Consider the following 12,534-nt stretch of genomic DNA (forward strand, 5'->3'; position numbering starts at 1 on the left):
CGTCCTCCCCGGCCTTTATCCACTTCGATAGGATTTTGGCTTTCCTGGGGAATATCTGGATTATTCACCCCAGGTATCTGAACACCAGAATTGCGTTGTGCAGCAGCTGCTGCGGCTGCTGATCTAGTCACCATGGCTTTTTCAAGTCTTTCCCACAGACGACGCCAAATGATGCGTCCAAAATCTGCTCAGCCCTTGGATCTCCACGTGATGTCCTGCAAAACGAAAGCGTCAGATGTGGCCCGACCGCTGGGGTCGGGAGTCCACCTCCGAAGGCTAAGTCAGTTGATGAACTTAATCACAAACGACTCTGCTAGAAGCACAGAGCTAATGAATGAAGAAACGGGAAAGGTGATCTAGATAGCGAGACGCCGATAGTTTGGATCTATCGGCATGTATCCGAACCCGAGTCTCGGATAGTATTCTTTTTGATCGATTGATCCCCCCTGAACCTTGTATGGTAGTGAGGTTTATATAGAGTGTACCTTCGAATCTCCTTCGTTGGATGCACTCGAGCCTTCTTCGGGTAGTCGTTGGATCTTATCAATAAGGTCCGTTAAGCGATAGACTTCTACTAGTTTGGGCTAGTAGAGGACTCCTGAGATAACCGTTAGGTTATGTGATAGTTATCCCTTTGATGATGATTATCCGCAGCCGTCAGTTTGAGTCTGCTGTCATCAGGGTGATTACCCTAATCCATAAGTAAGATTAGGGCACGCTTGCAGCCGAATAATCTTTCTTCTTCAGCAAGCCATCTTCTGGATCCGGTTCGCTCGGGAGCGATTCGGTTTTCTCCGTCTCGACTGGGGTCGAGGGTCGGACCAGGTATGAACCCGGTCAGATCATAAACTCTCCATATCACTAACAGACTTGGAGAGGTTATGTTTGACAGTTATATTTATTGTTAGTTTGTACAATTTGAACCAAACTCTTATTTATTTTTATTTTATTTTTCTTGGCTCCCAATGTTAGTTTGTATTTAATTTATTTAATTTTGATTATTTTAGAATATGAGCTAGGCCATGCTGGCCTTATTTTGTTTAACTAATGGTTACCTTGCCCCTCCTTTTTAGTTGTATCAACCCCAGCTCCAATCTCGTGCTTATAAAATAATATTGGGTCGGTCGCTAAGAACAAACAATCAATGAAGCGTACCTCCCATCCAATGTTAATATGATTTTCACAACCAAAGGGTTGTTATGTTGGCAATAATCAATACCTTTTAGTGAAAAAGTCATGAGTTTGGCTCTCTCTCTCTCTCTCTCTCTCTCTCTATGAAAAAAAGAAAAAGAAAAAGAAAAAAAGAAAAAAAAAAAAAAAAAAAAAAAAAAAAAAAAAAAGGGGATAAGTACTAGGAAAAAAGGAAAAAAAAGTAAGAAAATACAAAATGGAACTATCGCTTTTATGGGTATTTTGATTTTGTATCTAATGGGAGTGGAACATGACTTTAAGTGTTATTTTTTGTGCATGGTAAACTTTCATAATCGGAATCATAACCTACGGTTGTTCTTTATTGACTTGTTTTTCGAACATCAACTTGTTCTAATCATGTTATGCATGTCTATTTACAAACAAAGAACGATCTCTTAGCATAGAAACATGTAAAATTAAATGATTTTACAAATGACTGGTTGCTTGGAATGGAAACACTACTTAATATCTAGTCTTCTAATCATGACTTTAAATGAAATACATAAGAAGAATAATCTGTTTCAGTTAGCATATAACAACATTTGAGTGCTATCTAAGAATTACTTCAATAGAGTTCAATTTTACCTTTTGGCTTACAATACTGGTGCACCAATTTCAGAAATCAAGAAACAGAGCTAAGTTTTCATAGTAATTAGTTTGTAGTTGTTATGTTAGATGAATGAATTGTATTTCAAACAACACTTCCTATAAGTCTGATTCACTTGTTCGTCATCCTGTCTTCCAAGCCAAGAGTATAACTCCTTCATTGCCTCGAAGTCAAATATGTTCTCTTCTTGTAAGTCCTTGTAACTCTAGCACGCCCTCAAATATAATTTAGTATTCCAGGAAATATGGTAGAAATACCACCAAATGCAAGATCTTTGAAATTTAAACAACTATTTATAGGCATATCCATCCACTCTCTCGCTTTGGTTCTGTGCTGATGCAAGGACTTGATGTATGTTTACATAAAATTTCTTAAGAAAATCATTCTGATAAATAATTTATTTTCAACAAAACTTTACAATGAAACAAACAGGGATTACAGAAATTCTGTATTCTGAACACTACCCATGAACCACAATCAAACCCATAAACTACAGAAGTGCCAAGTTAAAGGCTGAGTAACAAAACAGTAAAAATCATTTCATTTGAACCCTCGATGAACAGCATGAATCTCAGAATTTGGTTGCAAATGATAGACCTTCCTTAGCTACTTGTTCCAAATTTTGAACAGCAGGCTGGAGCTTTGCGATGTTGGCAATGGCCTTATTCTCTTCTGGTGAACCAGACTCCAAGAATGCACCAACTATCTTCCCATCATAGATCCAGTATGCTCCAAACTTAGGCTTGGCTGATTCAAGATCACTGTCTCCAAAAAACACAGCTTCCCCAACATTGTCTCCATAGAACTGCCATGATAGATCAAAGGCACGGGAATAGAAGTATGGAAGGTAGTTATACTCATCAATGGACTTTTCTTCCTCACTTGCCTTGATAGCCTACACGAGAAATACACATGTTCTGTGATTACCTACTTGCTCAAACAAAAAGTTGGCCTTCAAGTGCATTTACATAAAAAGCACATCATCAAAGAAAAGCATACCTTGACAGCCTGCTCTGCTGATTTTCTGGCATGATCCACATGCTCTACTCTCCTCATATCATTGTATATTTTCATAGGGAAGGTAGCTACATCACCAACAGCATACACACTAGGGACACTAGTTCTGAAGAATGCATCAGTCTGCAATCAAACAGAACAACTCAAAAACAGGAATTTACAAACACTCAACAATTACGGATGTCACCAGTTATCAACTTGCTTAATCAAACAACTACAACAGCACTCCCCTACCCACCGCTCTCCAATTATAAATGAGTAAAAAAAGGGAAACAAAGAAAAGAAAGACAGCTAGATATTCAGACTAGCTATGCTGTGAACTGGAGTTTCAAGAAGTAGCTAATCCCAAAAACATTACCAACAACTGACCCAGAAGAGAAGGGGCTTTGGTTCAATATCAAACATTACATGTAAAGAACAGAATGTGTTCCATGAGAATACATGGATGAAGGTTGCAATAAAAATTTCAGAAGATGCAGGAAAATTTAGGGTAAGCACATGCGTGGTGAGGAGGTTAGGTGAATTATCGCAACCTTCCCTATAACCTAAATGGTGCAGAGATCTGCCTCACTGGGCAGAATATTCTATTCAGCAGCTGTCTCTAAAGCTGAATCCCACATGGTAGAAAAATCCATTTCATCAATTCTAAGATCTGAACAAATTCATGTTAGAGACTACAGGGAAACTATTCCATACAAGATTAGAATGAATTGCAGATTAACAAGAATTGGAAGCCCACACAACCTTAATTCCACCTTTCTCTTCCTCAACTTGGCCTTTGAACAATTTGGTAAGCGGTTTTCCACCAACACCAACAATAACAATATCAGCATGCAGGATCCTCCCATCCTTCAGTTGCACACTCTTCACCTGAAATGAAGCAATTCAACCATATAAAAAACTTAATGGCTAATGTAAATTACGCCTACTGTGTTACATGATACTGAACTTACCTCTCCATTTGCATCAGCTTCAAACCCAATTGCGGATGTTCCTTTAATGATATGGATACCTTTCTTCTTAGCGTAATAGCTCTCATAGAAAGTGGCTAACTCAGCAGTGAAGAGCCGAGGCACTGCAAGAACATATACCTCCAAATAAGTTACCAATCATAAAATCCCTCACTTGAATCTTGAAGAAGAATAAGTCATTTTCCTTCAGCTTCATAAGGAGAATTGCAGATCATTTTCCACTGAAGGAAGAATACAAATCTAGCAATAGCTATAACTAATCATTACAAGGGGCTGTCACTTACTGCACCATTTTCCAGGATACACCATAGTAACATCAAGATTGTTCATCTGGACTGCAGAAGCAACCTCAAGACCAATGTATCCCCCTCCAACAATCACAACCTTTGCATCCTTCTGTGCCTTAAATGCTTCTACTAGCTTGTTGGCATCATCAATTTCTCTCAAGTAGAAGATGTTCTTGGCGTCAGCTCCTTGAACACCAAAGTCAGTCAACTTATTAACCTGCAAAAAGAAAGTACGAAGCACATAGCATGTAAACAGAAATTCAAGCCAAATTTGATAATAAGAACTATTAGTTCTTCATCAAGCTTGAAGACAAATTATGAAGGACAATCCTGTATTCCTGTGTTTTAGATAATGGATACTTACAGTAGACCCAGTTGCAATTATGAGAGTGTCATACTTAAAGGTTGCCCCAGCTGCACTAGTGAGAATCTTAGAAGCTAGGTCTGCCTTCACTATTTCAGTGTTGAGAATCACCTCTATGCCTGCCACAAGTTGTGATAACACAGAGCATCACTGGTTAGAAAGTACTACCAAAACTTTATTCAAAGTTCTTAACAGATGATCATGTATCGTCTTTTAATATCATCTCAAGTATATTGCATTTGAAAAGAATATGGCAGCATTACCTCTCTCAACATACCACTCTGGTGGTTGTCTCTCACCCCCACTTCCAACACAGACATGAAATCCTGGGAGTCTTGCAAATCCTGTAATTGATCTTGGTAAGTTAAATTATGGGACAATTGTGAAGAATAGCCAAAGGAAAAAATAAATACTGAAAAGAATTAGGTGAACCTCTCTGAAATGGAACACGTATCAACATAAAGGATTTTTTTGTTGATTCATGTCTGTTGCTTACCTGTGGGAAAGAGGTATGCCTTGCTAAGTGCCGGACGCTCATAAGGATACACCTGGAAGGGAAAAACAAAAAAAAAATGTCATGGTAGAAAAAGGAACAAAAGCTAAACAAATTTGTAATTACTTTAGAGAAGCAGTTGCATAAATCATTTATAAATTTGCCACAACATAAGACTGTTGCAGAAACCCTGTAGGTTTCCTAATACTAGATTGCAATGTTTAAAGAGAAGAGAGAATGTGAAATGAAGAAAAAAAGAACCTTTTTTTTTCATTGGGGGGGGGGGTCAAACTGGAAATTGAAATGAAGAAAACTCAGTGTGAAGAGGTTAGTCCCATGTGAGCTATAAAGGGAATGTGAAACCAAAAAAATTCCTGTAAAGGGATTGGTCCCATATGGTGTCTTCCACCTAACTGGTCAAAAAATTTAAAACTTGTCGTAATATTCTCTAATTTTGCTTTTCACTTCTCATAATTAGCACCCAACTGGATTTCTGAACATTTTCTTTTCACTTCTAATTAACACCCAGCTAGATTTCTGTAATCAGAAATCTTCACCTAAGAAGGAATAATCAGAATCAAGGCTTTTGAAAGGGTTGAGTGAGAAGTAGATGACATACTGCTTCTTTGGAAATAATTGCAAGCTCTCCTGGCTTAACGCCTTGTTTAGCAAACTCCCTTGCAGCATATCCCTGCAAATGAAATACAGAAACAAGTGAGAAACTTCTCTAATTACATATCCTTCTTAACAAATATATTCCAAAAATTTCCAGAACTCGAAGATCATGAAACAGGTCGTGGAAACGTATCAAAATGACTAAAATTGGAACTACTAAAAGCTAAAACAGAAAATCAGAAACAGAGAGATGAACTTAGCACTTACAGCTCCAATACCACCACCAAGAATCACGTATTTGAAATGGGTCTCCGCCATGGATAGAGAAGAAAAGAAATTCGACCAAAAAGTGTTTCTTGAAATGAATTGCTCTCTTGCACTGTTGCCTTTTTTTGGGAGAAAGGAGTGAGGGGATTGGTTCGTATTTATGGAGGGAACGAGAGAAAAGCAGAACAGCACGCTGCGCAACTGTTTGAGCGTCGATATCTTAGGAAAGTCGTATTTGATGGCAATGAATGTACACGTGGCAAAAATAATAGGACATGTCATTTTCCAATGTCCATTGTGTACTATTTTTCGTTATTTTTGTTTTAAAAGAAAATTGATAATTATTTAATTTTACGTGAGAAGCACGTAACGGGATAAAAAATGAAGCCTTTACCCAGAAAAACAAATGCAAGCCTCCAATGACCATGGAGTGGAGAATGCGCACCTTTTCTTTAAACTAATGAGAGAGAGAAAATAAAAACGATCAGTGTTTTTCATTGATTATTATTAGAGCAAATTGTACTGGAATCCTAAAATGGAAGTCTTAAAGCCCTGACACCCCACTTTATGTTTAAAAAACACAAAGACTCGAAAATTTGATTTTCATTTGATATATTTATCAAATTTATCACTGAAAACAGTCTAGATTCTATTTATTATTAGAATATTTTTTAAATTAAAACAAAATAAACACTGATTTAACTGTTTTCAGCGATAAATATATCTAATAAAAATTCAATTTTAGGGTCTTTGAGTTTGTTAAACATAAAATGGAGTGTCTGTGTTTTAAGGCTTCTATTTTGAGGTACTAGTGCAATTTGCTATTATTATTATAAATTTTTAATAAGACGAGTATAACCCACATCAACCAAGGATTGGATCCAAAGAGATGACATAGAAGACATGAGTTAGTTACACTAGTCATCTAATAATGGGGTTCGATGAATTTTGACGTCTGATGTGTTTGGCAACGTTCTTGAAGAATACTTCTAGTTTTCTTTTACTTTCAAAGAATAAAAGAACATGTTGGTGTTTGTTGAACTAGGTTCTTCTTTTGTTTAAGAATTAATTGGTGAGAAAATTGGTTTGAAGAACAACTTTTGTAAAACATATTCTACAGGGAGAATAGAAACTTGATAAAATTGTCTCAACATTGAAGATCTCTCCACACCACCTAACCCCCACCTAAATGTGTCAATCTTGTATCAAAACCGTATACCGATACCGAAACCAAGACCGTCTAAAACTGTCATGAACCACATCGTTTCAAAAAATAGTACGGCACCATATTAAAAAAAGGTTTTGCTTTTCATACAATATAGTACCAATTTGAGGTAATCGTACCAAATTATTGAAACCGTACCGATTTACCATATTGAATTACGATACCAATTTTTCTCCATGTCATATCATGGTCATATATTTCTTACCATTCTCATACATAAACCATAGCATACCATATTCATACCAATTTTTAGTATCGATTCCGTACCAAAACCATACCTTGCTGATTGATGTTGGTGTGCAAAAGTAGGTATAGTATCAATATAGTGCAGTATTGGTTTTTGTTACCGAAATTCAGTACTTTACCAATACCGTACCAACTTACCATACTACCCCCACCCTACTCGTAAACCTCCTCCACCTTCCTCTCGTCCTTGTGCCTTTGTTGAAAGACAAGATTTTTCATTTTTTAGGCCCAATTAGGAAAAAGAATTCAAAATGAGATTGATTGAATGCCCAATTACATAAAAAGAGTAGCATCCTAATATAGAAGCATGTAAAAATGATTTTACACAAATTTTAGTCTCTCAGAATAAAAACATTACCAAATGCATACGACGTATTTTGGTGGTATCTATCATGTATGAACCATCTCTTGAGATTCTATTTGGATGTCTCACATAATTCAAGAAAATGAAGAATCCTTACTATGAAATCCCCCAAAATCCTAACTCGAAAATCCATATTGTCGGTCCAAAAAATCGGAGTGTGGGTAGAAGGCAACTGTGGTCATCCAGGTAGAGACCAATGGATTGAATTCCGAAAAATTGAATTAGATGGAGATACTGCTGAGTTGGGAGTTCTGTCAAAATTTGGAAGGAAATCTAACTCGAACATTGACGGACTTGGTTGATAGATCAAGTATATTGTGATGACACATGTAGAAGGTCCCAAAAAATCAGGTAGGACTCTTTTATAGCATAGAAAAGGAACTAAGGCAAAGCTTGGGCATTCAGGGCCTTAACTTTGCTCCTAGAACAAAAGTTCTAGGGGCTAGTTGCTTGCTCTAGTCACCCCAAGCGACCAGCCTTGTCACATCCACCCAGCCGATGCCCTACCTGGCATACCCGAGTGTGTGATCCATAGCCCTGAAGACCAAGTATCGAGGAAATCATCCTCTCACATATACAATAACATAATCATGAACAAGATGTAATCAATGTAACATTGTATAAACAAAGAGATCAAGATAAGAAGAGAGAATGACAATATAATCAAAGTGCGGAAAGAACGATACCAATATAATACTCAAAATGTAGAGTGTGCGGAAAATCACTCCACAACTACAGCGGAATAGTAGATCGAAAGTCAAAACTAAACTATTACATCAAGGAAACAAAAGCTAAAAGAAAGAGGAAGATTGTTCTATCAACTAAACTAAGGTCTTTTCCGTCTTATAAAGAACGTCTTCATAAACATAAACTTTATAGATCAAACACGGCCGCTTCCGCTCCAAGGTAGGGCTAATCCTATTACGCAGCATGATCACACATGGAATCTTCATCGTAATCTTCGTGACCGCTAGCACCTTGAGAGTAGTATGCATCATCGACTTGCGCTTCATAGTACTAGCTGTCATACTCGTCACTACCTATAGGATAGTCTAACAAAGATATTTGCAAAAAGGAGTGAGTTCAAAAGAACTCAGCAAGGCAAGTTATTCCATAACAACATAAATAACATGATAGTTAAACAAAACAAATGCAAAATGATATGAAACATACAATGCATATATGAATCTAACTCTATATATACTGGTCTCTATTGGCAGACATGCTTTAAGTCATAGAACCATACTTCTTTGGGTAGGTCTCAAATCACTCTCCCTCAACCATTCCGGTATCTTGGGTTCTCCGTTGGTAATTGGGTCATGCATCCCTCAAGACATTCCTTGGCTTGGGTTTAGGTCACCGCTCTCTCATCACCATTGGTCTAAGTATTGGGGCATGTCAAGGTAAAGCCTAGCCAAATGCAAGTCATCTACTTGGTTATATCAACTTAGGGTTGGATACTTCCATTCCTTGCCCCGGGAGATCCTTTCCTGTACCTTTCCCCCTAGAGTCATCGTATCCTATGACAACAACCAACTCGAACTACGGACTCATCAACCCTATTGGTCATCCACAAATAATAAACGGGAAGCTCTCATGTCCTCTCACTGGTTGGTTACCAGTCTCGAGCGCCCATGAGCCCAAGTCTACTATTTGTGATCCTACCAATAAATGGCCCTACAATGTGATCCATGTCCTCTCAATGGTTGGTTACCGGTCTTGAGCTCCCACAAACCCATATTGCTACCACGGGTTACTCGATCTCAATATCCTTCTGAATTGGGTATGATATACGGGGACATCCTAGCCAAACAACGCTAAACAATCCGTAGGTATGCCAACCAATAATCCGGGAAAGTGTCAAAGGGCACCATCAAGTGATTTAATAATAAAAGTCAAGAAAGGATCACAGAAGGATCACAAAAGAACATTAGAGTACGGAAATGATACCAATAGAATAAATAGTCAAAGTATGAAATGAAGGGGGAAACCCATTCTACAATAATAGCGGAAGGTAGGTCGAAATAAGGTAAAGGTACAACCAGTTCTCAAAAGAAGGGAAGGAAAGAGGCAAGCAACTAAGTTACGGTTTCTTCTAACTTATACAATGTTTCCTCAATAATATAATCATATGAAACTAGACAAGGCTGAATATGCTCCTGACAAATATCAGTCTCGTACTGATAGTCTTCACCAACGTAGTCACCATGATTAGTAGTGTATGAGTCATCAACTTGGTCTTCATAGTGTTGACCATTATAGTCAATAGTAGTAGTACCTGCAGGAAAGTTTAACAAAAATGTTGCAAAAAGGAGTGAGTTCAAAAGAACTCAGCAAGGCAGTTATTCCATAATAACACAAATACATAATACAAAGCATAGCATGATGCAAGATGATATGAAACAGATGATGCAAATATGATTCTAACTCTATATATGCTAGTCTCTATAGTAGACATGATTTAAGTCATAGCTCCATACTTCTCTGGGTAGGTCTCAAATCACTCTTCCTTCAACCATCTCGGTATCTTGGTTTCTCCAGTGATAATTGGGTCCTGCATCCCTCAGGACAATCCATGGCTGGGGTTTATGTCACATCCACCCAGCCAGTATCATATCTGGCATACCCGGGATGTGATCCATAGCCCAAAGATCAAGATCGAGCGGCCATAGTATTAATTACACATAAAGTAATCTCAATAGGGAAAGAGTGATCAGGAGTCACTCCTTCAAATATAGCGGAAAGTGGTTAATCAATCTCAGTTACAACCAAAATTAAGAATAAATCCAGAAGAGTTAAAGACAATATATCCGGGTGTTTAACAGTAATCCAGGGAAATGGGGCACTACGCAAAGGTTTCTTCTATCCAAATGATTGTTTCTTCATAAGTGTGGATGAAGTGAACCCAGCGCGGCCGCTCCCTCACCATGGTGGCTAACTGTAAAATCCAACTTTTACCTAACCTTGACCCGACCCGAACTTTGTTGTGTTTGTAGGTCCGAAGACCCGAAGTGGTGGTAGAAGGGACTTATGGGCCCTACTAGTTGATGATGTGGTGTCGAAACTCCAGTCTATGGACATTGATGATGATGCTCCTTCCTTGAGCACATTATCAGTGTTAAGTTAGAATCTGCGCACTGATGAAGAGTGAGACAGTTGAGATATCAAATGGACTCCTGTGCACAATCCGAAGGTACTCCCTGAAACTAGACCTCTTGAGTGAACTGTAGGAGAAAACCCCATGCAATTTGACCTTGTATAGCCCTCCAAGTCCACACCTAAAGTTGCTGAACTATTCTGAAAAATTCTGCAGAAACATGAATTGGTCGATACTATCGACCCAATGTATCGACCAACAGTGTTGTTGAACCCAGGTTTAAAGATTCTCTGGAATATTCTTCACTCTATTTATTTATTCCTCGAGACTGGAGCCCTATTCCAACGATTGCAACATCTGAGAACGTGGAAAAGCCTCTTAAGAACTCCTCCTTGGTAATGGTGAAGCATCTTCCCCATTAATCATTGCCAACCACTCACTTCCACTCTCTTGCTCTACTCTCAAGGTATGACTCTCTCTCCTAGTCACTTTCTCACTCATCTTTTCTCTTATTTTACTGTTGGGACCATGGCCAAGGTGCTGCAACCTTGCAAACACCTTGCCATGAGTCTTCTATTCCTTATACATCGATGTTTTCCCCGATATTGCTATGATTTATTTACCTCATGATCATTAACTATGCATTTCCATGATCTATTTCTCACCAACTTGCTTTATTTACCAAAACTGAGATGAAGCCTATGATTAACCTAATCTATACCTTGCATATGATTTCAATATTGCTCCTAAGTGATTCCCTACCTAATCCACTATGTTATTCCCCAATTTGCATTAAGATATAGCCAATGCCATGATTAACAACTCTTGACCTTGATATGCCAATTTGGGGATTTCTAAATGGACCATTGGATTATGTTAATTCCTTGATAATTAGTGTCTCTATATTGTGCTTAGACTGTTCCCCAAGTTTCATATCGATCCGAGACCCGGAAGACTAAATTTGGGCCAAAACCCAAAAAGCCAACTTGCTGTCCGAGATTCTTTTGGTCGATGCTTGTTGGTCGATACTATCGACCCAATGTATCGACCAACAGAGTTGTTGTCAGCAACTTTTGCCTAGTTTTGATTCGTTCGATCTCCGATTGTTCTGATTTCTTCTCTAATCCTTCATATATGCTTGTTTAGGGTTTTAAGACTATTTGGGCCACTTGCTTGTGATCTTGGACCATTCTCTTCTCCAATTCAAGGTAAGGTTAGTTATCAATATAATTACATAGGACATGAAATTTTGACTTGGTATTCCTAACCTAGTGAACAACATAGTCTCTATCTCATATCATGTTAGACTTGTTACATATGTCTCTCAACAGTAGCTTTGTGTTTACATTAGTTTTATTTCAATGACTTATTATGTTTATCAATTTCAATATATGATGAATTATGTCAATGTCATGAATCGAATATTTACTATGATGTTGTATCTTGTGAATTGATATGATGAACTTGGGCATGTGATTGCTTAAGTATAACTTGGGATTGAGGATTATCCTACTGGTGCTTCTGTCCTTGGACATCGGAGGGAATAGTATGGGATGTTCTCCGAAGATTTCCATCGATGCTTTCCCGAGTTATTGGATGACATACATAGGGCTTGTCTAGTGGCATTTGGCTAGGATGTCCCTATCATATCAGACTCGAATCGGAAGGGCATTGAGACTGAACAACCCGTGGTAGTAGTGTGAATTTGTGGGCGCTCAAGACCGGTAACCACCCCGTGAGAGGACATAAATTGCATTGCGGTTACCCGAAAGGGGCCATTTATTGGTAGG

At 38.1% G+C, this 12,534-nt stretch overlaps 1 protein-coding gene across 1 annotated transcript; it reads right to left on the reverse strand.

Annotated features, from left to right (window-relative positions):
- Positions 1-2,191: 2,191 nt before the first annotated feature.
- Positions 2,192-5,954, reverse strand: LOC149029066 (monodehydroascorbate reductase-like). Its single transcript, XM_089149814.1, has 10 exons — positions 5,813-5,954; positions 5,550-5,621; positions 4,934-4,985; positions 4,701-4,781; positions 4,438-4,556; positions 4,071-4,290; positions 3,769-3,890; positions 3,560-3,685; positions 2,798-2,938; positions 2,192-2,693 (listed from the first exon to the last, which is right to left on the reverse strand). The coding sequence occupies exons 1-10, from the start codon at positions 5,861-5,863 to the stop codon at positions 2,370-2,372; spliced, it is 1,308 nt and encodes a 435-aa protein (XP_089005940.1). The 5' UTR covers positions 5,864-5,954; the 3' UTR covers positions 2,192-2,369.
- Positions 5,955-12,534: the final 6,580 nt, after the last annotated feature.

The sequence above is a fragment of the Hakea prostrata genome, chromosome 1 (assembly GCF_041222555.1).
Source record: "Hakea prostrata isolate BN-2017 chromosome 1, UWA_Hpros_2, whole genome shotgun sequence".
NCBI lineage: Eukaryota > Viridiplantae > Streptophyta > Magnoliopsida > Proteales > Proteaceae > Hakea > Hakea prostrata.